This window comes from Neofelis nebulosa, chromosome 5 (genome assembly GCF_028018385.1).
Source record: "Neofelis nebulosa isolate mNeoNeb1 chromosome 5, mNeoNeb1.pri, whole genome shotgun sequence".
Classification (NCBI taxonomy): Eukaryota; Metazoa; Chordata; class Mammalia; order Carnivora; family Felidae; genus Neofelis; species Neofelis nebulosa.
The window spans coordinates 38,006,112-38,030,881 of NC_080786.1; the positions used below are offsets into that span (position 1 = coordinate 38,006,112).

Sequence of the window (24,770 nt, forward strand, 5' to 3'; positions counted from 1 at the left end):
AAAAGAGAGAGGATGTTGATATAGATGGTTGTCAAAGACTATGACAGTTTTTCAAGTGTACAAATTGAAAATAATCGAGTCATTTTTTAAGATTAAAACATTATTTATCCCCATGTTTCCCTTCTCTCTTTATAGCTTTCTTTAAGAAAACAAAACAAAACAAAAAGAAACACAGAAACCTGATGTCACAGTTGCCAAGTATAATAATAGGACTGTAGACTTTGTTGCAGTGTTGGAAAGTCCCTATTCTCAGCTTCTATTTACTTATTCTTCCAGTCAAAGTTGGAGTTTCAAAATGAACTATAGTTTGGGATTTTTAAAACTATAAAGTCACTTCTCCATCTTGTCTCTAAGGACATTGGTGGCCTAGTTTTTTGTGGCTTTTACTTGATAAGATTGCTAATATCAATGTCAAATTTGTACCATTTCAGTCAGCCATGTATGTTTTAAAGTTGAGAACAGAGGGCTCCCCTTATCCTCATGGTTGCATTGATGGTAATTTTTATTAGACTGAACATACCCTGTACCAGTAGTAATAGTCCTTGGCAATTTCTTTAATACATCTGGAATGTTAAGATTCTTTTGGTTCAAAGTTCAAAAGTAAAGATCTTGAAAAAAATTTTCAACTTTAAATATGGCATGGATCCATTAATAAACCCTTCTCTTCAAGCATTTATTATTTCACCAGTTTATGCAATGAAACCAGGACAGAAATTTGTGTGTGTTGTGGTACACAAAAGTACTGCTAAGGCCAGCAAATGTACTATTTATTTGGATAGCCTAAATTTTTAAATACTTAATATTTTACTGTATATAATACAGTTTAAATTTAAAGAGTTTTATTTAGGAATTAGTAAAAATAAATAGTTTACCTTTTTATCCTCCATTTTCATTTTTAACCTTTTTTTTTTTTTTGAAGTCCGCAGATGCACTTTTGGTGGCAATCGACTCTGAAGTAGTGGGAGCTGTTGATATACTACTTAATCATCGACCAAAACGATCATCAAGACCAACTATAGTAGTTAGTACTCTTAACTATTTATTAATTTGGATTTTTAAACCAAAATAGATCTGCCCCATTGCCATTTTTTTCTTCCCCCAAATTTATTTTGTTCTAAAGAAATAGTTTTTTCTACTGTAAGGTATTGCCTTAAAGTAAGTAGACACTTTGAAGAATAATTAATATTGCTTTCAGGAAACCTTTTTAAAGTTAGTGATATTTCCATAACTTTGTCAGTGTGGATCAGTATTTTTAGTTTTGAACATTCTATAGATTAAGTTGAAAATTCAGGTTAGTTTCCAAATGGATTTACAAATTGAATATATACAGTGAAACCATAAAACTGGAAGAAAATGTAGGTGAATATTTAAGTGATTAGGAGTGGAAAGACTTTGTAAACTTAAAAGCAAAGGACAAAAATCATAAAAAGCAATGGCACAACCATTGGCTGTATAGAAGTTAGATCTCTGAAATTCAGACATTGAAAAATTTAGAAAGCAGATGGATAATTGGAAAATATATTTCCTATATATCACAAATTAATCTTAATAATTGACAAATTGATGAAAAATATCAAGATGAGAAAAGGACATGAAAAACATCTCAGAAAAAGATTAAAAGCTACTACTAATAAAACATGAAATACTAATTTTTACTTGTCAAATTAGCAAACATTTTTAAAAATAATGATCATTGATGGCAAGGGAGTAGTACAGTCTCACACACAATTGGTAGGGAGGGTATTTTGGGAAGCAATTTGGCAGAATGTGTCATAAACAAGAAAGATGCTCATATTTTTTAGTGCTTCCTTCTCTAGAAGCTGGTCAGAAATGTGGACAAAAATGTTAATTGTGATCTTATTTGTAGCAATGAAAAAACCATATGACACAATTTAAACACCCCCAAATAAAAGATGGGAAATAGTAATAATTATATATATATATTAAAATGGTATTTTTCAAAGAATATATACAAACCTGAACAAATATCACATAAGAAGTCAAAAAATGAGAATAGTAAACTGGACATACAATATATAGTTCAAAGTTAAAAACATGCACAGACAAGGAACTATGAAATGTAGCAAAATGTTACCTCACAGCAGTCATCTCATTGCTAAATTAAGGGTATTTTTTGTGTTACTCCTTTTTTCTTTATTGCTTTTGTAATTAGGAAGATAGCCACTAATCAAATTCTACTTTAAAAATGATATATTTGTTATATATCAAAATTTAACAATTACAACCTTCATTATTGGTGAGGAGGTAGTAAGACAAGCAGTTTAAATAATTGCTGGTTGTGTAAACTGGCTATACTCAGAAAAATATTGTTTTACAAAAGAATTATAACTTGGTTACAGATTATCTGCCATTATCTGAGAACAATGAGAAACTCTGCTAAATTGCATACTTTATCACATATTAACTGAAATATTTTACTTTCATTTAGATATTACAAAGTTTGTGTAAGCATGACTTTCTCCAGAGGAGTGTACCAACTAGTTTAAGTTGTGGCGAGAGACCAATAGGAGCAGAGAAAAAAAGGCCAAGAATACAGCCCCTGTCCAAAGGGTCAGAAATATCTAGACTCCAATTTTCTGTCACCTGTCTTGCAGTCATGATTATATTTTGGTATACTTATTCCACTTTCTAGCCTTTTAACCCCTTTACTTTTTTGGCAGGGAGTAGGGGTGTAACCTGCCAGGGTACTGGAGCAGCTGACTGGCATTCTTTTATGATCATTACCACTGTCAGTCGAATATTGAGTTGTACTCAGTGAAAAACACTTTGTACTTCATCTGTAACCAAAAGGCTTATCCAGCCTTTGCTTGAGTACTTCCAGTGAGGGCAGGATCACATTTTAACAGCCCTAATACTTTTTGACAGGCAATGTCAAATATTTTTATACACTTTTTTTTTTTTTTATCATTTCAGTGAATTCATTCTGTATTCTTGGCTTATCAAAATTGTCTATTGATAAATTTTGACTTTCTAATACAGGTGGGGTGTTTTTTTTGGTAGTATGTAGATTATATAATGAGCAATTAAATTATGAATTTTAATCTTCTAATAATGTTTTTCATGTTAAGTATGTTTTATAGGAAAACTGAGGACATTTTTCTTTTAAGAGAATAAATATAATTTTCTTCTCTATAACCAGTAATAAGGAGAGAAAGGGCTAAATTTTTCGACTTCTTTCTTATTTTTAAATAAATTCATTAATTTAAAGTCCCCAATAAATAAATGGGAAGTACATAAAGAAACTATTCATAAAAGAAGAGGCAAACAGCTTAAGTATGTCAAAAAATAGTAAAATTTAACTAGTAAAGTAAATTAATATTTCATGGTAGGTTTTTTTTGTGTGTTATAAATTGGGAATGACCGTGCCTAGTGCTGCCTAGCTAAAGTGTGAAATGGGTACATTCCTATATTATTGGCAGTGTAAAATATGAAAAGAATTTTGGTAATATATATCAAAAGCTTCAAAACTGTTCATGGCCTTTAGACCTATTATTCGACTTCAGGGGTTCTGTGGTTAATGAGTTTATCCTAAATTTCAAAAAAGCTGTATTCATAAAGATGTTTGTGGTAGGTTGTTTAAATAAAGAAAATAAAATATCTTGAGCATAGATCTATGAATTTTCTTAAATTGCATACTAAATTCTAAATACACGAATTTTATTCCTCAGAAATTCTGGGCTGTAGCTTTTTTTTGCCCCCCCCCACCTTTTTTTTTAAAAGAGGGTGAGAGAGAGAGAGAGAGAGAGAGTTCAAATGGGGGAGGGACAGAGAGAAAGGGAGAGAGAGAATCCCAAGCAGGGTCCATGCTGTCAGCATGGAGCCTGATGCGGGTCTTAACCCCATGAACCGTGAGATTATGACCTGAGTGGAAACCAATAGTCAGACAACTGGCTGAATCATCATGGAGCCCCTGGGCTGTAGCTTTATGAGATTATTAAAAGGGTCCTTGGACTTCAGAATATTAAGGACCATTGTTTTGTTTTGTTTTGTTTAATGTTTTATTTTTTATTTTTGAGAGAGAGAGAGAGACAGTGAACAGGGGAGGGGCAGAGAGAGGGAGACACAGAATGCAAAAACACGGTCCAGGCTCCAAGCTGTCAGCACAGAGCCCAATGCAGGGCTCAAATTCACCAACCGAACCGTGAGATCATGACCTGAGCCGAAGTCAGATGGTCAACAGACTGAGCACTCCAGGTGCCCCAAGGACCATTGTTTTTAATCATTGATGCCAAATCACTTATATCAAAGATGTCCCTAAAAGGAGGTGTAATAGAGGTCTAGAAGGAGATACTATAAAATGTTTGTTGCTTTGGAGGAATATGGGAATTTTTATTCTTTCTGCTTTTCTATATTATTCGGATATTTTATAATGTGTATGTATTACTTTTATGATATTAATAAAAATTACCAAAAAAATTCTGTGAACTTGATAAGCTTATGCAATGGAATCAAACAGCTCTCCCGGAAATGTGTGTGAAAAAGTGAGAAGTATTGGGAAGAGTATGCAATAGTCATAAAATAATCAACCATTTTATTTAACCCTGATTCTTTATTTACATAGTTTCTTTTTTCATGTCATGCCATCACCAGGCCCATGAGCCCATGTAGTGAAAGCAGAAAGAAACTATTCATAAAAGAAGGCTCCAGTGTAATACAGACCTGAGTTCTGATCTGCATTTTGCCACTCTGTTGCATAGCTTGGGCACATTAACTTCTCTGAGCCTCAGTTTCTTCATGGGGATTATAATGCTCAATTTTGCGGGCTAATATGGGGATGAAATGAGGTGATAAATGTAAAGTGCCTAACAGTTTCAGGAGTGACTCATTAATAGTAGTTATGATTGTTAGTGTTTTCGTGCCTTTGTAACAGGAAGTAGTATAGGTATTGATTGGGAATATGTAGAGAATTCTACAAAATGAAGAGTGCTTCCTATTTACTTATCCCTTTCAGGCAGCTTCACTGCTATCAATGTGGCAAGATTTGCCATAGAGGTGGAATTTTTAAAATTTTTCTCATGCATTTATACTCTGCCTATTTTTAACATTTCTGTTTTTCCTTTATATTCTTTTTCTAAGATTCTTGTTATCATTGTCATGCATGTTTCCATAATCTTGTGAAAATTAAACACTTTTTTTTCTAAAGTATTTCTCTAGGTATCTTCACTTCTTTGTTACAAAAATAGAACTCCAGATGTATGAATGTATCCTATTGAAGATTTTTGACTGTCATGATTTATTGTATTTATTAATTAAAATTGAGTTTTCAGGTTTCAAAAAAAATTTAGTCCTGGTAAAATATTATCATATTTCTTAATATAATTCTTAAGTTCTTTGTGCATTCTGATTTTTTCATTTCATTTTCAGATAAATGTGTTGTTTTGCAGTCATAAATAATAATTTTGGACATTTATATAAATATTTTTCAGAAACTAATGGAGCGAATTCAGAATCCTGAGTATTCAACAACTATGGATGTTGCACCTGTCATTTTAGCTGCTCATCGTAACAACTATGAAATTCTTACAATGCTGTTAAAACAGGATGTATCTCTACCCAAGCCCCATGCAGTTGGCTGTGAATGCACATTGTGCTCTGCAAAAAACAAAAAGGACAGCCTCCGACATTCCAGGTTAGAAAGTTAAGGTTTTGATGAATAGGTGTGTGATGCAGTAAGGTATGTCAGTGAAATTTTTGTTGTTTATCTTTCTATGCAGCTTTTAAGAAATATGGTACTGGGATGCCTTATGAAAGCTAAACTTCTAGTTCTTTTGCTTAGTATGAGTTTTACATTTTTAAAAAATGTTCACTAAATGATGAATTATTAGCAAAGTCCTTCAAATTATGAAAGGTTAACCTCATACTTCTACTGGTGGGGCTTGAAGACACTATTTGCTTTTTGAAAGCAGAGTTTATTAATCTAAGAGAATTTTCAAATAATGGAAGGGGTGGAGATACCCCTTCTTATTTATAAGGAAATAAATATTTTCTGTCTGACTAAATATTTAACTTATTATGCCTCTTACTTCCCCTTTCACACAGTATGCAAGTTTTTTTCTCTTCCCATTATCCCCAGTCAAAATGTTAAGAACAACTGAGGAGAAAATGAACAAGAAAGTATCCCATTTTGGACAGGTTGAGCAAGATCACATACATGGGCATGTTGTATAAGGTTCTGGGCTAGACTTGAGATCTAATTTTCAGCATAAGCCTATATATAAATCATCTATGTAGTAATCAAATATAGTTGAAATTGTATCACATATAATATTTACTGTGGAAATGTGGTCTCGAAGTCCTAAGAAGCCTGTTGACAAGCTGTTCTTACAGTATATGAAATTAGCTTTAAAGCTGCAAAGTATTCACCCTTACTTCTTCCTTACCTTAAGAACAGATCTTTGGTAGATTGACAGATAGTGACAATCCATAAATTGAGAAAGTCTCCTGGGAATCAATTTAATGTTTATTTGCAGAGGTTGAGCTGAAAAATTTTTTATTTTCAAGTTGATTTACAGTGAGATCTGTGTTTCTTTTTGATAAGATCAGGTTGATAGCTATGGCTTTATCATTTACTTTTTAGTTTTAAAATGACTAGTCTATAAGATGACCAACAGAAATGATCTTTAAGGCCTCTTCTAGTTTTGAAATCCTTTATTAATATTAAATATAAATATTTCCAGATTGTATGCTTGTTAGATAGGTGTGTAGTTGAAACAGCTGAGGGTAGAGGAGTTGTTGCTGGAGAGAACACTCAGCCTGGCTTCGTTTGAGGCGGGGAAGATGCTTTGTTCTGAAATCTTTTAGAGAAAGAAAAGAGAAAGGAAACCATAAAACAGACTCTTAACTATAGAGAACATACTGAGGGTTGCCAGAGAGGAGGTTGGCGGGGGGGATGGGTTAAATGGGAGATGGGTGTTAAGGAGGACACTTGTAATGAGCACTGGGTGTTTATTATATGTAAGTGATGAATCACTAACTTCTACTCCTGAAACTAATATTACACTATATGTTAACTAACTGGAAGTTAAATTAAAACTTGAAACAAAACAAAATAAAGTAAGATGAAATAAAATCAGGTAATGTCTTTCATCTTTTATGTTTTTTTTTTTTCAACGTTTTTTGGTTTTTTTTTTATTTTTTTTATTTTTGGGACAGAGAGAGACAGAGCATGAACGGGGGAGGGGCAGAGAGAGAGGGAGACACAGAATCGGAAACAGGCTCCAGGCTCCGAGCCATCAGCCCAGAGCCCGACGCGGGGCTCGAACTCACGGACCGCGAGATCATGACCTGGCTGAAGTCGGACGCTTAACCGACTGCGCCACCCAGGCGCCCCTTTTATGTTTTTTTAAATATTTTTGGTTATACTGTGCCCTTTGCATTTGTAGATAAAGCTTAGAATGAATTATCATTTTTTATAAAAATACTTGCTTGAATTTTTTTTTTTTTTAAGTAGGCTCCACACCCAACGTGGGGCTCAAACTCACAACTCTGAGATTAAAAGTCATGTGAGATTAAAAGTCATGACTAAGCCAGCCAGGCACCCCAAATTTTTAAGAGAAGTTGCATTAAACCAATTTGGAGAGAATTGGCATGTTAATAATATTAAATCATTCAAACTGTGAACATGGTATATCTCTCCATTTTATTAGATCTTCCTAATTACTCAGCAGTGTTTTCTAGTCTTCATTGTATAGGTCTTATACTTCTTGTTTACAATTCATTCCTAAGTATTTTATCTGTTTTGATAATACTGCACATGAGTTGCTTTCTTACTTTCATTTGCAGATGGTTCATTGCTAGTATATAGAAATAAAACAGATTTTTTGTATACAGGTTTTGTATCTTGTGATCTCACTAAACTCACTTATTAGTTCTAATAGGGTGTTTTGTTTGCTTGCTTGCTTTTTAGATTCCCAAGGATTTGTTACATATAAGATTATATCATCTGTAAATAGAGATAGTTTTACTTCTTTTCCAGTCTTTGGGCCTTCATTTTTCTTGCTTTATTACACTTACATTTTCTGGCTTTATTATCCAGGGTGATGTTGAATGTAAGTAAGACTGAATATCCTTGCCTTTTCTGGACTTTCTATTTGGGAAAGAATTCAGTCTTTTAACATTAAGTATGATGTTAGCTATAAGTTTTTCATTGATTTCCTTTATAAGAATAAGTAAATTCCTTTATATTTCTAGTTTTTGAGGGTTTTTTTTTTTTAAAAATCAAGAATTGATTTGGGATTTTTGCGAAATGCTTTTTTGCATCTATTAAGTTGTTCATATGGTATTTGTTCTTTATTCTATTTATATGATGTATTATATTAATTTATGTTCAGATGTCAAACTAACCTTGCATTCCTGGGATAAACTCCACTTGGTTGTGTTATATAATACATCTTAGGGGTTACTGAATTCATTGTGCTAGTATGTTAGGTATTTTTGTGTGCATGTTCATGAGGGATAGTGTTCTATAACATCTTTTTCCTATGTCTTGTCTTGCTTTGACATCAGGAGAACACTGGTCTCATAAAATAAGTTTTGAAATATTTCCACCTCCTCTATTTTCTGACACAGTATTGTTTAGGACAGACACTATTTGTTCCTTCCTTACATGTTTGATAGAATTCATCAGTGAAGCCATTTGGATCTAGATTCCTTCTTGGCAGGATGGCTTTTAATTTCTAAGTCAGTTTTCTTAATATAGGGTTCTTTGGATTTTCTGCTTCTTCTTGAACCTGTTTGATAATTTGTGATGGACTAGGAATTTTTCCATTCCATCTATGTTGTCTAATTTGGCATAAAGTTGCTCATATTCCTTTAATATTTTTCCTTTCTGTAGGATCTCTTTTTATTTTCTTATTTGTGTCTTCTCTTTTTTTATTGGTCATTATAGCCCAGAAATTGCCCAGCTACAGTCAGGGGAGGGGCTGAGAGAGACAGAGACACAGAATAGGAAGCCAGCTCCAGGCTCTGAGCTATCTGCATAGAGCCTGATGCGGGGCTCGAACTCACAAATCATGAGATCATGACTTGAGCCAAAGTCAGACACTTAACCGACTGAGTCACCCAGGTGCCCCTACTTATTTATTTTAGAGTGAGAAAGAGAATGGAAGAGGGGCAGAGAGAGAGAGGGAGAGAAGATATCCCAAGTAGGCTCTGTGCTGTCAGCACTCAGCCCAGCATGGGGCTCGATCTCATGCACCATGAGATCATGACCTGAGCCGAAATCAAGAGTCGGGTGCTAAGTTGACTGAGCCATGAGGCACCATGAGTGTATATTTTGTAATGTAGCATTTTAATATTATTAATGAATTATTTATTATATGTTTTCAGGTTTTTTTTTTTTTACTGGTTGCCCCAGAGCTTATCATATGCATCTTATCAGAATTGGCTTCAGATTTATACTAGCTTAATTCTTTTTTTTTTTAATTTTTTTTTTCAACGTTTTTTTATTTATTTTTGGGACAGAGAGAGACAGAGCATGAACGGGGGAGGGGCAGAGAGAGAGGGAGACACAGAATCGGAAACAGGCTCCAGGCTCCGAGCCATCAGCCCAGAGCCTGACGCGGGGCTCGAACTCACGGACCGTGAGATCGTGACCTGGCTAAAGTCGGACGCTTAACCGACTGCGCCACCCAGGCGCCCCTATACTAGCTTAATTCTAATATATGGAATGCTATATATGTGTGTGTGTGTGTGTGTGTGTATATATATATATATATATATATATATAGTCTGTTTTCTATCCCTTTAATTGTATTATTGTTATACATATTTCATCTATTAATGTTATAAACCCAGCAGTGTATTGTTATCATTTTACTGTCATCATTTCCTTAGTCTATTATAGCTGTAGTCCTAATCACTTATTTTGCGCTGCTGTTGGTGAATACATTACACATGTATTACATTTCTCTGTGTTATCATAGGCCAAACAGTACATTATTATTTTATATAATTGCTTTTTAAAATCAGTTAACAGAGAAAAATTTGTATTTATAGTGTCTTTTATAATTATATAATTTTGCTGGTGCTCTTTGTTCATGTGGACTTGTATTGCCCATCTGGGATCACTTTCTTTTAAGAGCTTTCTTTAGTATTTCTTCTAAGGCAGGTCTGCTAGGAACATATTAATCAGTTTTTGTTTTTCAGTTAAAGTTCTTATTTTGCTTTTACTTTTAAAGAATAATTTGGGTGGTTATAGTATTTTTGGTAGTTTTTTCTTTGAGTGTTTTGAATGTTGAATGCTCCCTCTATTGTTTCTACTGAGAAGTCTGCTGTTAGCCTTATTGGGGTTCCCTTGTAAATGCCTCATCATTTTCCTCTTGTTGTTTTCATATTTTTCTCCTTGCCTTTGACTTTCAGCATATTTATCATGATATTTCTGTTTGAGTCTCGTTGTATACATCCTTCTCAGAATTTGTTGAGTTTCTTAGACATGCAAGTTGTTGTTTTTCAGTACTTGGTAAATTTTGGTAAGTTGTTAGCCATTATTTTTTCAAAACTTTTTTTCTTCTTTTTCTTGTGTCCTGGTGTACCCATTATGAGTATGTTGTTGTACTTAAAAGTATTACATATCTCTGTGAATTTCTGTTCATTTTTCTTCATTCTTTTTTTTCCCTCTTTGTTCCTTGGCTTGCATAATCTCTATTGATATATCTTCAAGTTTTGTAGTTCTTTCTGTTATGTCCTGCATTATTTTGCTTAGGGCTGTCATAATAAGATACCACACTGGATGACTTAACAGAAATTTATTGTCTTACAGTTCTGTAGCCTATGAATCCAAAGTCAAGGTATTGGTATGATTCATTTATTCTGAGGACTCTGAAGGAGGGATCTGTTCCAGGCCTCTGTTACTGGCTTGTAGATGGCTACCTTCATGTTCAGAGAGTATTCTCCCTGCATGTGTACCTGTCTCCACACTACCCCCCACGTTGTTATAAAAACACTAATTATATTGGATTTAGGCCCACCTTAATGTCTCATTGTTACTTGATTACCTTTGTAAAGACCCTGTCTACAAATAAGGTCACATTTTGAGATACTGGTGGATAGACTTCAACATATGAATTCTAGGGGTAACATCTCAACCTATTGCAAGCTCCTCTAATGAATTGAAAATGCAGTTATTGTACATTTCAATTCCATAATTTCCATTTTGTTCTTTTTCATAATTTCTATCTATTTATTGATATTCTCTGTTTGATGCAACATTGTCATCATGCCCTCTTTTACTTCTTTAATCATACTTCCTTTAGTTTTGGAATATATTTATAATGGCCACTTTGTAATCTTTTTCTGTTAAATATGACTTCTGGTTGCTCTCAAAGGCAGTTTCCATTACCTGGGTTGTTTTTTTTGTCTTTTTCTCCTTGGGTATGAGACATGTTTTCTTATTTCTTTTCATGTCTCTTAATTTTTTACCGGAAACTAGACATTTTAGATAATATATTATAGCAACTCTGTGTGCCAGTCCCCTCCATTTTCAGGGGCCTATTGCTGTTATTTGTTTGTTTATTTTATTTTATTTTTTTTAGCAACTGTCTGGATTATTTTAGTGAAATCTATTTTCCCCTTAGTTGCTGTTTGGTGAGGGACAGCTTGACTTTTTCTTGCACATCTAGTATTTCTTTGTTTGAAATCTGGACAGTCTAGTATATATTATAGCAAGTCTCAATACTCTTTTACTTTTCTAAGGTTTTTTAAAAATTATTTTTCTGGTCTGCTGAATCTTGTCTCCCTGTGAGGTACAATCATTGATCTCTGTGCTTAGCTTATTTTTTTTTTCTTATTTTTATTTTTTAGCTTTGATTCTTTTTTTTTCATATTTATTTTTTGGGAGAGCACAAGTGAGGGAGGGGCAGAGAGAGGGGGACAGAGGATGTGAAGCAGGCTGTATGCTGACAGGCTGACAGCAGTGAGCCCAATGTGAGGCTCAAACTCACGAACCAAGAGATTATGTCAGATGCTCAACTGACTGAACCACCCAGGTGCCCCTTAGCTTTGATTCTTAAGGGTCATTTTAGGGTCTCTGTAGGTGAGCCACTAATTTGGTAGAAGTTATGTTAATACACTTTGGGCCTATAAGAGTTCTGCTGTCTCCTGATGAATCTGTGGGTTAGTAAAAGTTGCAGCCATTTCTCAATAGTTCTTGTCTTTTGTTTTTACCAAACTGTCTGATGTTCTCCACATATGCCTAATACGTTAGTCTGCCAGAGATCTCTGGAGACCTTGTATGAATTATTTTATGGCTTTTTTCACTTCCAAGATCTCGCTGTTAAATTTCTAGTTTGTCTACTGTTTGTTTCTACTCAGGCTCCAAGCTTGGTCTTATAAAACTGCAGGTTTTCCTTGTTCATCTCCTCCAAGTCCAACCCTTTCAGCCATCAGAACTGTAGGTTTTTGCCTCCAGTCGAATTGATTTTCCCCTTTAAGCACAAAAGTACAGGTTTACCAGTCTCAGGCTGGAAAACTGCAGTTCTCCTTGACAGAACTGGGGGGGGCAGAGGTGATGGAGGTAGCCTCAGGCAAGAAGACCACAGATTCGAACCATTCTTACCTGAAGCTCTAGCAGTTTTTCAGTAATTGATTCTCAGTAGATAATTTCCACTGCCCTGAAAAGGTTGATTTTTTAAAAATACAGTTAACTCTTGAGCACTGTGGGAGGTAGGGGCACCAACCCCCTGTGCAGCAAAAAAATCCATGTATAACTTTTGACTTCACAGAAGCTTAACTACTAATTAGTCTAACTGTTGACTGGAAGCCTTACTGATAGCACAGTCAGTCAACACATATCTTGTATGTTATATGTATTATGTACTATATTCTTATAATAAAGTAAGCTAGAGAAAAGAAAATGTTGTTAAGAAAATCATAAAGAAGACAAAATACATTGATAGTACTGTACTGTATCAAAAAAACCCACAGAGGTGCCTGGGTGGCTTAGTCGGTTTAGCGTCTGACTCTTGGTTTCAGCTCAGGTCATGATCTCATGGTTTTGTGGGTTTGAGCCCTTCATTGGGCTCTGTGCTGGCAGTGTGAAGTCCGCTTGAGATTCTCTGTCTCCCTCTCACTCTACCCCTCCCCTACTTGCTTTGTCTCTCTCAAAAACTTAAAAAAAATTTTTTTTTAATCCCACGTAAGAGTGAATCCATAGAGGTCAAACCCATGTTGTTCAAGGGACAACTGTAATTGTATCCATTTGTATACATATTTTTTGTGTGTAGTGGAATCATTGACCTCTTCACACCACCATTACTTTGATAGTATTTTGAATACCAAATTGATAGATTTTATAAAATGAGTCAGCCCCGTTACTTGTCAGATTCCATCTAAGTACTTTCTATACAACAGTACTTGATTATTACTCTAACACAATTGGTTGCCACCATTACTAGCTGTCACTCTTGCTGTGCATTTTGTCATTAATCCTTAATATATTTTGAGACATGATAATGTTGGTTAATACAGAAGTCATTTTTTAAGACATAATCTGATAAAATTAATATAGAAATATTGATAGAAACAGAACAGTTGCTTAGTTATACAAATTTTTCTCAAGTTTTTGGACAGTTTTGTTGTCGGCAAATATCTCTTTAGAAATCCTTAAGACAGCTATACTTGTTTTATTGAATAGCTAACTTATAATTGGATTTCACAAATACTGTTTTCTTAAAAATGCATTATACAAAATTTACTTTTATATCTGAAGTAAGACCTGAAACCTATATGGTAAATAAGGAATATTTTAATAAGTTTGTTTAAAAATTTATGGCCACCTCAGTGGCTCAGTCGGTTTAGCATCATATCCTCTGTCCCCATCTCTCTCTGCCCCTCTCCTGTGCATGCAATATTTCTCTCTCTCAAAAATAAATAAACATTTAAAAGAATTTAAATTCCCACATAGGAAAGTTCAATTGCAAACAAAGGAAAAAGACAAACAAGAAACTGGGAAAAAGTATTTAGAACACTTTGACTAGACAGAGGGCTAATTTCTTTGATATGTAGATCTTACAAATTGATTAAAAAAAACAATTACCAGAAAAATAGGCTAATGAAAATGAACAGGCAGTTTACAGAAGAAGTATAATGGATAGGGAACATACAAGGATGCTTAAGCTTATAAAGAAATTCAGAATAAAACAACTCTAGAATTCCAGTTTTTATCTGTGAGAGTGGCAAAATATTGATGATGATGTAGGGAGAAATGAGCTCTCCTTATTGTTAGTGCTTTGGAAACATGTTAGAATTTAAAATACACATGCCATTTTATCCAGCAATTCTAGTATGCAAAAGATATGTGAACTAAAGAATATTCATTGCTGCATTATTTATAGAAGTAAACAATTAGAAGCAACTGAAATTTCCATTAATGGAGATCTGATGAGCTGCCATCAAATGGAAAACCATCCAGTTTTAGAAAAAAATGACATGACTCTATATGTAGTGACATAGAGTTGTTCCTTTACATAGTATGTCTGATTATGTTTGTGTGTGAATTGAAAATATCAGGAAGGATATTGACAATTCTCCATAATGTGACCATCTTTGAAGAGTAGAGGGGTGGAAGGAGAATTACGGACCATCATGTTTCTGAACTGCTTGCTGTTTTTAATAACAAACATGTATTAATTATGTTTAAAAGAAAATACACATTATATAATATCTACCAAATTGAGAAATTAAGAATTATATGCTTACAAATTAAAGATATATAGCAAAAATTTTCTGCTTTGCTTCCTATTTATGTATTGAACATGAAACCTAATTAGTTTACAGAAGGTAAAGGGACATGCTTTTCTGTTAGAGAATGTGCATAAATGAATGATTTCGTTTTTGTTTTTTTTTTAAAGGAGAGAGAGAGCACTAGTGGGGGAGGGACAGAAGGAGAGAGAGAGAGAGAGAGAGAGAGAGAGAGAGAGAGAGAACCTTAAGCAGGTTCCACATCCACCACTGTGAAATCATGCCCTGAGCTGAAATCAAGAGTCGGACGCTTAACCAACTGAGCCACGCAGACACCCCAATGATTTCATTCTTAAGATTCAAAATATCTTTAAAAAAATAACCTGGTTGAATAAGTCATATGTTACATATATCTAGCATATGAAAGCAGTCTCATCACTGAGGAAAGAAAAATTTAATAATCATTCACATCATATTCAAAATGTATTAGTTATTAGCATATTTCATTTAAAATAATATTGGGTTCAGGAATAGAAATTTTTTAATTAAATTGGATTGTAGAATACAAAGACTTATTTTTTTTAAGTCTTCTTATGCAGGTTATCCTGTAATAAGTATATTATAGTTGTTTTCTTTTAATTTTACAGTACTTTAAATTTATGAAAATCATAGGTTAAAAATACTAATTATATGTGTATAATACATTTATTTTACATTACGGAATCGAATTTTATCACAGGTTTCGTCTTGATATATATCGCTGTTTGGCCAGTCCAGCTCTAATAATGTTAACAGAGGAGGATCCAATTCTGAGAGCATTTGAACTTAGTGCTGATTTAAAAGAATTAAGCCTTGTGGAGGTGGAATTCAGGTGGGAATGAATGGAAATTGTAAATTACATCTTTTTTTTTTCAGAATCTCTTCAGCCTGAGTTTTTTTCATAGACCAAATTAATGTTTATTTTTATTTACTTCTGATCCAAGGGAACCAGACCTTGCTGCCACCTATTTGGGATTTACCTTCAGATTCAATGGAATAGACCTTGGTATTACTTAGGTCACTCCTTCCCCACCTGCCCTTTGCCATTCTTGCACCATCCTTAAGCTCCTCACCCCCACCTTTATTTAATGTTGCCAAAGGCATTCTAGGACAGTGTAAAGAATAGTGGAAGTGATAGCCTTAAGCAAGAGCAAATTTATTTATAACTCCTCTGTGTTCTACCTCCCCTCATTCCCAGATTCTGTAATTATACCTGGAGCCTGATCCTTCATCACTTTCAGAAGCATATAGGATGCTTTCTGTGTTTCAGGGCCATTCCACACACACAGACATAGTCCCTTTTCACCGTTTGGTGCGATTTTCTATTAGGAGACACATAACATGCAGACATTAAAATAATACTGGTTAAGAGGGACGAATGCCACTCTGAGTTTTCTTCTGAAACAAAGAGTTAAATGTAATTTTGGCACTTTGTATACTCAAAGAATCATTGTTACAGTTTCTCTCAGATAGTTAAATCGGAGGTACAGAAAAAGGCTTTGGAAAAACCAGCCTATTAAACTACTGATTTAAATATTAAAAAAAAAATAGTCCTTAGAAAACTACATTTTGTAGACTTGAGGAAAAGCTTTGAGACTTCCCCTTGTGTTAAAGTATCCCTGGTGCTCTCCAAAGAAGGAGGAATTGATCAACATTTCTTGCCAGTTCCTGCTGTAAAGTTTCTGGGGGGCAGGCTATGCCTATCCCTACCTTTCCTTTTAAGTGTAGCTGCTGTGGGAGCCCCATGTCTTGCATTATACTCCTCTAGTGACTTGACAAGATTGGAAAAATTCAAACTTTTATTTACTGGAAGGGCAATAAGAAGCTTGCAGTTGTCTTATGCCTTAATAGCAGTTAAGTCCTTGACTAAGAAGCAGTGTGTTCTTGATAGCTCTGCGTTCTAGAAACTTTTTAAATATACCTGTTCATAAGTGTTCAGGTTTGGAACTAGTATATTTCAATTTGGATAAATTAAAATTTATTTAAACCTGTTATTACATAAAGTATATATTTTGATGAACACATGATTAAAATGTAACTTGTTGGTACTTTTAACTTTATTAGCACATGAAGCTGTTAGTAAATTATTCCTTTTAAATATGAAGGACTTCCTGTTATAGTCTTATAATTGGAGTTCTGAGTTACCATGTAAAATAGAATTTATTCAACTCCTTCCAAAAAGGATTTAAAGCAATTGACAAGATTATACTGTAATCATAGGATAACAAAGTTAGGTTTTGAAGTGATCATAGAAGTGATCATTTACTTGTTTTACTTGCTCCTGGTTTTTATAGACAGGAAAAGTGATCTATATAAGTTAGATATCTTACTGATAACAGCATCTAATTAGGAACAGAGTTGTAACTAGAACATAGGACTCTTGGCTTCTTGTTTACTGTATTTCCAGCTAAACTATACAGCCATTTACTAGTTTTCTAGTAATTTGTTCAAGATTAAGCAGATTAGATTAATACAATGTATTAGTTTTACCTCTGAATTTAGTGGTCTGTCACTGTTTACCTAAAGATGGGACCTCTGTGTAACAACATACACTTTTGATGAATATTCCTATCTGTAATGAGATTCCTAGACTAAGAAGCAGTAATATTTCATTTGTTTAAGAAATCCAATTAGTATTCTTATGTAGTTTTGGTTATATAGTAAATGCAAAGAGTGGATGAGAAAAATGTCAGCCTCTGAGGAAATTTTTTAATTCTTTGAGTTATGATTTTCTGTAAGCTGGTCATAGAAAATCCTATTGTATACAATCCTATTGTATAATCATTGGGAAATTTTTCTATTTTCCCTTCTCCCATTAAGGAAAAAAAAACTGAATAAAAAATTATTTTCTGAAATCTGACCCTAATTGATTCATATATATTTGATGTTTTTAAAGAGGATTATCTGCTAAAACTTAATTTCTCACAAATTGGTTGATTTAGGCCTGCCTTTAACCAGCAGTTAAATCCTAAGTTTCAAGAAACAGTGATTCTGAAAGAAAATTCTTTAGTAGGAGTATTTCAATGTCTTTTCATCCCAACTTGAATTTTGTTCAAGTGAACACTTTAAAAGTGAATCAGAATACTATTTTAAAATCAGAAGTAGCATAGAACATGTTATAGACTATTATTGAAAGCACCTCTGGTTGAGTTACATAGTAATATTTATTGATAGCCTTATTATTATCTATTGTTTAGATAAGTAATGTAAAAGGAAGTTTTATACCAAACTTACAGAGAAGAAGAGCAAATGAGTTAAGTGAAGACATTAACACTGACACATTAACATTGACAACTATAATCCGAACTTCTAAGAATATCAGTATATGTAAGGAAATACTGTGCTCATCTAAAATTATCAGTGTGAGCACAGGCAGTTATAATTGTGTTACAGTTTTCCCCAAAGCTTTGGAGAATTTATGCACCAGTAGATTCTTCTGACCATCAGCACAAAATGACTTCAGATTTTGTATGACCCTATTAGAATTAAAATGTTACCAAGTAAATCATTTTCTATTGAAAACAGCTTAGAGACTAGAAGTGACATTTCTAATAATAGACTGTTGCATCTTGCAGGAATGATTATGAGGAATTAGCCCGGCAATGTAAAATGTTTGCTAAAGATTTGCTTGCACAAGCCCGGAATTCACGAGAATTGGAAGTTATCCTAAACCATACATCTAGTGATGAACCTCTTGACAAACGGGGATTACTAGAAGAAAGAATGAATTTAAGTCGTCTAAAACTTGCTATCAAATATAACCAAAAGGAGGTATGAGGTTTTCTGTGATATACATAAATTATTTCCTCCACAGTAGTGGAGTGACTCAGAGCAATTACTTAAGAATTAATTAAGGTTATGACTTACAGTAATAATGCCTTACTGTTTAAAAATAAAGTATCAGATATCATATTTTCTGGTTCTTATTTGTTAATTCATTGAAACCCAAAGGTGGAGAGGCACATGATATGATAACTAAATTGAATCTGGCTCTACTGGCATCATCCCTTCCTATTAAGGGAAATACCTATTTCTAATCCACACACACACATGATTCAGGAACTTGACGAAGGAAGGTATGCATTTTAAATTTTATTTTTTGAGACAATTTACTAACAATGAGTGTTTATTTGTAGATAATGATATCCAATTAATAGTATGAGGTATTGGTAAATGGTGGTTTTAAGATATTTCTTCTAAGACTCATTTTTATTTTTATTTTTATTTATTCATTTTTTTAATATATGAAATTTATTGTCAAATTGGTTTCCATACAACACCCAGTGCTCATCCCAAAAGATGCCCTCTTCAATACTCATCACCCACCCTCCCCTCCCTCCCACCTCCCATCAGCCCTCAGTTTGTTCTCAGTTTTTAAGAGTCCCTTATGCTTTGGCTCTCTCCCACTCTAACCTCTCTCTTTTTTTTTTTTTTCCTTCCTCTCCCCCATGGGTTCCTATTAAGTTTCTCAGGATCCACATAAGAGTGAAAACATATGGTATCTGTCTTTCTCTGTATGGCTTATTTCACTTAGCATAACACTCTCCAGTTCCGTCCACGTTGCTACAAAGAGCCATATTTCATTCTTTCTCATTGCCACATAGTACTCCATTGTGTATATAAACCACAATTTCTTTATCCATTCATCAGTTGATGGACATTTAGGCTCTTTCCATCATTTGGCTATTGTTAAGAGTGCTGCTATAAACATTGGGGTACAAGTGCCCCTATGCATCAGTACTCCTGTATCCCTTGGGTAAATTCCTAACATAAGACTCATTATTTCATACTCTTTTGTAATAATTTCATAATCATTTTATTATGCTCTTGGATTGTTTGGGCCAGGAACTAGGAAAGGGCACAGCAAGGATGGATAATTTGTCCTTGCTTCTCTATGTTTAGGGTCTCAGCTGGTGATAGCTCAGATGATTGGGGGCTATAATCATCTGGCGTCTTCTTCACTCAAATATCTGGTGCCTGAGCAGCAGCTGAGGACTGAGACAGGGAACTCATGAGGGGCTGGGTGCTCAGGTGGGTGGATCCATAGAGGGTGGGCCACCTGAGCACTTACTACTGGAATCATGGAGGGGCATAGCCATGATGGTGAGTTGACTATGAGGAGATGGTCCGAGAAGCCTCTGAGGGCTGCCCAGAGTGCCTGCATGTAGCCTAGGCTTCCTCACAGCATGGTAGCTTCAGGACACTTTATATGGCTGTTAATGGCTCCGAGAGCAAATGTTCATCAAACAAGGTGGAAGCTCAATGGCCTTTTGAAACCTACCCTCAGAAGTCACATAGCATCACATCTTCCAGCTGATTAAAGCAATCAAACCTTGTTGAATTGAAGGGTAGGAAACACTGATAATCCACCTCTTGATGAGAGGAGTAGCAAAAAATTTGTTTCAATGTTTTAAAACCACCACAAACTTAAAACATTTCCAGTTGAAATTTTGTTCTTCCAATTACATATTTAACATTACTCTTAATTAAATCGTCATTATAGAGAGGGATGACAAGGACAGCAAGCAGTTCTGAGATTGCTTTAATATTTGGGGGAAGGGGAAACCACTAAGTTTGGGATGCTACTAAACTGGATAGTTTGTGAGAGGAAAAGCTATTTCTCTCCCTAGTATTTCATCTTAGAGACAAATTAAGATTCCCTAAGAGCACTGCAATCTGTGCAGAAGAATGGAGAATGAAATAAGACTTAAATGCCAAAACAAGTATAGTATATTAGGAAATTTATTTTTTTTTAAGATTTTTAAAAATGTTTATTTATTGTTGAGAGAGGGGTGGGGAGGGGCAGAGAGAGAGGGAGACATAGAATCCGAAGCAGGCTTCGGGCTCTGAGCTGTCAGCACAGATGCGGGGCTCAAACTCATGAACAGTGAGATCATGACCTGAGTCAAAGTCAGACACTTAACCGACTGAGCCACCCAGGCGCCCCCGGGGTAAATCATTTTAAAACAGAAGATTGACCTGTTAGTATTTAGATATCTGAATGACATTATGATCTCTTGTGCTTTGGTAATTTCAAGCCTGATCACATTATTATGTCCAGAGTTCAGAACCCTGGTGTTGTTCTGCACAGCATGCACATTATATTGAGAAAATACTGCTTCTGAAATTTGTAAACTCAGAAGCCTTTGTAAACTTTGGTAAATTTATTTCTGTACTTAAACTAGAATTTCCCTCTTATTTGGCAATATTTTTCCTTTTTTTTCCTTACATAGAATTCAGTCTTAAGCAGATTTAAGAGTATAATACATTTTAAGAAGTTTTCAATGTTTTCATGAAGCGTAAATATGTCTCATGTTTAGACTTTGATTGCTATCTTCGTATCTTGGTTTCTTATAATTGAAATCCTATTAGTTCTTTGAGATCAGTTTTTTTCTTTGGATTGTGCTTGTTAACTTTGAAATTTCACAAACATTATGAGACTGTCTATAAATTAAAATTTGCAAAATGGCTAAGTAGGCTAGTAATAATCATTAAGTAATGACTAAGTGATAATATAAGTAATACTTATATGCTGCATGCCATGAATCAGGCATTATTATTCTAAGAGCTTTACTTTTAATCCTTGCTAATAAGTTTATGAGCAGAGACTATTATCACCATTTAATAGGTGGGAAATTTGAGGCTTAAAGAGGTTTAGAGACTTGGGACGCCTGGGTGGCTCAGTCAGTTAAGCATCTGACTTTGGCTCAGATCATGATCTCACAGTCTGTGAGCTTAAGCCCCTTGTCGAGCTCTGTGCTGACAGCTCAGAGCCTGGAGCCTGCTTCAGATTCTGTGTCTCCACTCTCTCTCTCTGCCCCTTCCCTGCTCATGCTCTATCTCTCTCTCTCTCAAAAATAAACATTAAAAAAAAAAAAAAAAAAAAAAAAAAAAAAGAGGTTTAAAGACTTGCTATATGGGGCGCCTGGGTAGCTCGGTCGGTTAAGCGTCTGACTTCGGCTCAGGTCATGATCTCGCGGTCTGGGAGTTCGAGCCCCATGTCGGGCTCTGTGCTGACTGCTCAGAGCCTGGAGCCTGTTTCAGATTCTGTGTCTCCCTCTCTCTCTGCCCCTCCCCTGTTCATGCTCTGTCTCTATCTCAAAAATAAATAAATGTTAAAAAAAAAATTTTTTTTTAAATAAAAAAAAAATAAAGACTTGCTACAGGTCAATTATTAAATGGCAGAGCCTGGATTTGAATCCAGGTAATCTGGCTCCAGAGTCTGTGCTCTCAATCTCTACATTCTTTTATTACATGTAAGAAAAACAAAAACAAAAATTATGTGGATTATATAGAATTGATTTTAAACTATTATTAAAACTTTGAATGTCAAATAATGGTATTATCAGATTGTATTTAGAGGTTTTCTTTTTTCTTTTTTCTTTTTTTGTATGTGTGTGTGTCATTTTCAGTTTGTCTCCCAGTCTAACTGCCAGCAGTTCCTGAACACTGTTTGGTTTGGACAGATGTCAGGCTACCGACGTAAGCCCACCTGTAAGAAGATAATGACTGTTTTGACAGTTGGTATCTTTTGGCCAGTTTTGTCACTTTGTTATTTGATAGCTCCCAAATCTCAGTTTGGCAGAATCATTCACACTCCTTTTATGAAATTTATTATTCATGGAGCATCGTATTTCACATTCCTGCTGTTACTAAACCTATATTCTCTTGTCTACAATGAGGATAAGAAAAACACAATGGGGCCAGCCCTTGAAAGAATAGACTATCTTCTTATACTGTGGATTATTGGTAAGTGTCAAGTTTGTCCAAAAAGTTCTGCTTTTATTTAACCATTTAATTCTCCTTTGCTTGGTGGCATTATAAACATCTGTGTTCGGTTTATAATTTTACACTGTTTATACAGCAAGAATTCGAACACTTTCATGATCATGGAAGACTTATCTAACACTATTCTAATGCTATATGATCCTGAACTTATTTAATATTATTACTTAATTACATGGAAGTTAAAAATTCTTTATTTTCAATCTCTAAAATTGTTCATGATCATTAAAAAGAAAAATTTTGCTGATGAATGCTTTTTTTGGTATAAGGGTATGAATCTTAGGTATTTTGAAATGTGATACATATTATACTTGGTTGCATTTTAAGAGTTAACTATTTTGTTTTATTGTATCATTAGTTTTCCTTTTAAGAACCCATGAACTTATGAGGTTACATTTTTATCTGTTATAGAAACATTATTTACATTTAACTTTAAAGGTTTCCCTGGTGACTCACTCTATATAAATCAGTTCTTTGTAATGATAGCCAGATCTCTTTAGAAATGACAGAGTTTTTAATATAAGATACTTTATTTTCTGAAAATCATTTTTGTAAGTATTATGCTGTATGATACAAATTTGAAATGACCTGTAGTTTTTATAATTCTTGCCCTTTTCTGTGGGGAATGGAGGAGAGTTGAGGTATAATCACATCGTCTATTTATGGTCTTTTTTTTTTTTTTTTTAATCTTTATTTATTTTTGAGAGAGAGGGAGAGACAGAGTATGAATTGGGGGAGGAACAGAGAGAGAGAGGAAGACAAAGATTCCGAAGTAGGCTCCAGGCTCTGAGCTGTCAGCACAGAGCCCTACACGGGGCTCAAACTAACCACAAGTTCATGACCTGAGCTGGAGTCAGACGCTTAACCAACTGAGCCCCTATTTATGGTCTTTTAATGACGTCTTTATTTCCTTCTGGATCTTCAGCCTTGTTTTTAAACTCAGCATTTCTCACCCGTCTTTTCACTATTTGCTATAGAGTAAAAGGATGTTAAAATTTAGTCTTCTATGGTATAAAGCATTGGTTGATCAGTATGTTCTTTATTGATTTAATAAATAAGTTGAGAAAAATTAAAGTATCATTTTAACTTTTAGTTCTCCTTCAGCTATAAAATTAATCTGCATGTTTTGGAACTTTAATTTTTTTTGGAAGTTAGTTAATTTCAAGTAACTTGATTTCAGTCAGAACTTTTACTTTTAGTGGTGTTCAATCCATTATGCATTAATGTTTAAAATTAGGTAGATAAAGTAAAAATAATACACATCTTGGATATGTTAAAACATTCAGTTGGTGATGCAGAGCAGTCAAGAACATTGTTGAGTTTTGAAGAGGGGTTTAGAGATATTATTTATTATATAAATACAGGTCAAATTTGAAAGTCTGCCCACAGATAGTATTTAAAGCCATTAGGCTAGACTGGATAAAGTCACTGTAGGAGTGAGCATAATAGAGAAAAGAGTCAGGAACTAAGCTATTGTGGTGTGTTTTGTGTGTGTGTGTTTCCTTATTTTTCTTATGCTTGTCTCACAAGCATCATTTATTAAAATCTCTGGGAAAGATATTGTCATATAAAACTTAAGGTTTTTTTCTTTCAAATTTTGAGAACTTTTCACTAAAAAGTTCTTATTTTTTCTTCCGGATGAGACTATAGTTTGATGTAAGTTGCTGTTTATTTAATATTTTGAGTTTTAATTATTTTTTAGTTTATTATTGAATTAAGAACATTATCTGATTTTTTTTCTTCCTTTTTTTAGGGATGATTTGGTCAGACATTAAAAGACTCTGGTATGAAGGGTTGGAAGACTTTTTAGAAGAATCCCGTAATCAACTCAGTTTTGTCATGAATTCACTTTATTTGGCAACTTTTGCCCTCAAAGTGGTTGCTCACAACAAGGTGACTATTAGCTATGTTAATTGGAGACATAAATGAAGTTTGTGTAGGAAACGTAGCTATATAGCTCAAAGTTAACGTTGGCCCAAATCTGTACCTGATGTGTTTTCATTTTAATTTCACTATCCCAGTGTAAGGGAATAGTGTGTGTTGTTTCCTCCCTTCCAGTAGTTTAAAGGATGTTAATAACTTTTAAATGTTGGTTACCTATTATATGCCAGGCTCCATGGTTGCTACTTGCTATACTTTATCTCATTTTATCCTCACAGGGACTCTATGAGACAGATGTCCTTATCCCCATTTTGCAAGTAAGGAAAAGGAAGCTCAGAGATATTAAGTAACTTATCCAAGACCACACA

At 34.2% G+C, this 24,770-nt stretch overlaps 1 protein-coding gene across 12 annotated transcripts in view; it reads left to right on the forward strand.

The window, feature by feature from the left end:
* Positions 1-24,770, forward strand: part of TRPC1 (transient receptor potential cation channel subfamily C member 1) — a 62,778-nt gene that overhangs the window by 20,352 nt on the left and 17,656 nt on the right. For 4 of the 12 annotated variants that reach the window (XM_058730105.1, XM_058730104.1, XM_058730109.1 and 1 more), the window contains 6 exons: positions 920-1,021; positions 5,448-5,650; positions 15,437-15,568; positions 18,312-18,507; positions 22,149-22,485; positions 24,275-24,414. In XM_058730105.1, coding sequence (XP_058586088.1) covers positions 920-1,021; positions 5,448-5,650; positions 15,437-15,568; positions 18,312-18,507; positions 22,149-22,485; positions 24,275-24,414 — 1,110 coding nt within the window. Of the gene's footprint in view, positions 1-919; positions 1,022-2,498; positions 2,572-5,447; positions 5,651-15,436; positions 15,569-18,311; positions 18,508-18,698; positions 18,813-22,148; positions 22,486-24,274; positions 24,415-24,770 lie in introns of those variants that run through there. The other 8 variants (XM_058730110.1, XM_058730107.1, XM_058730111.1 and 5 more) reach the window with 5 other exon arrangements.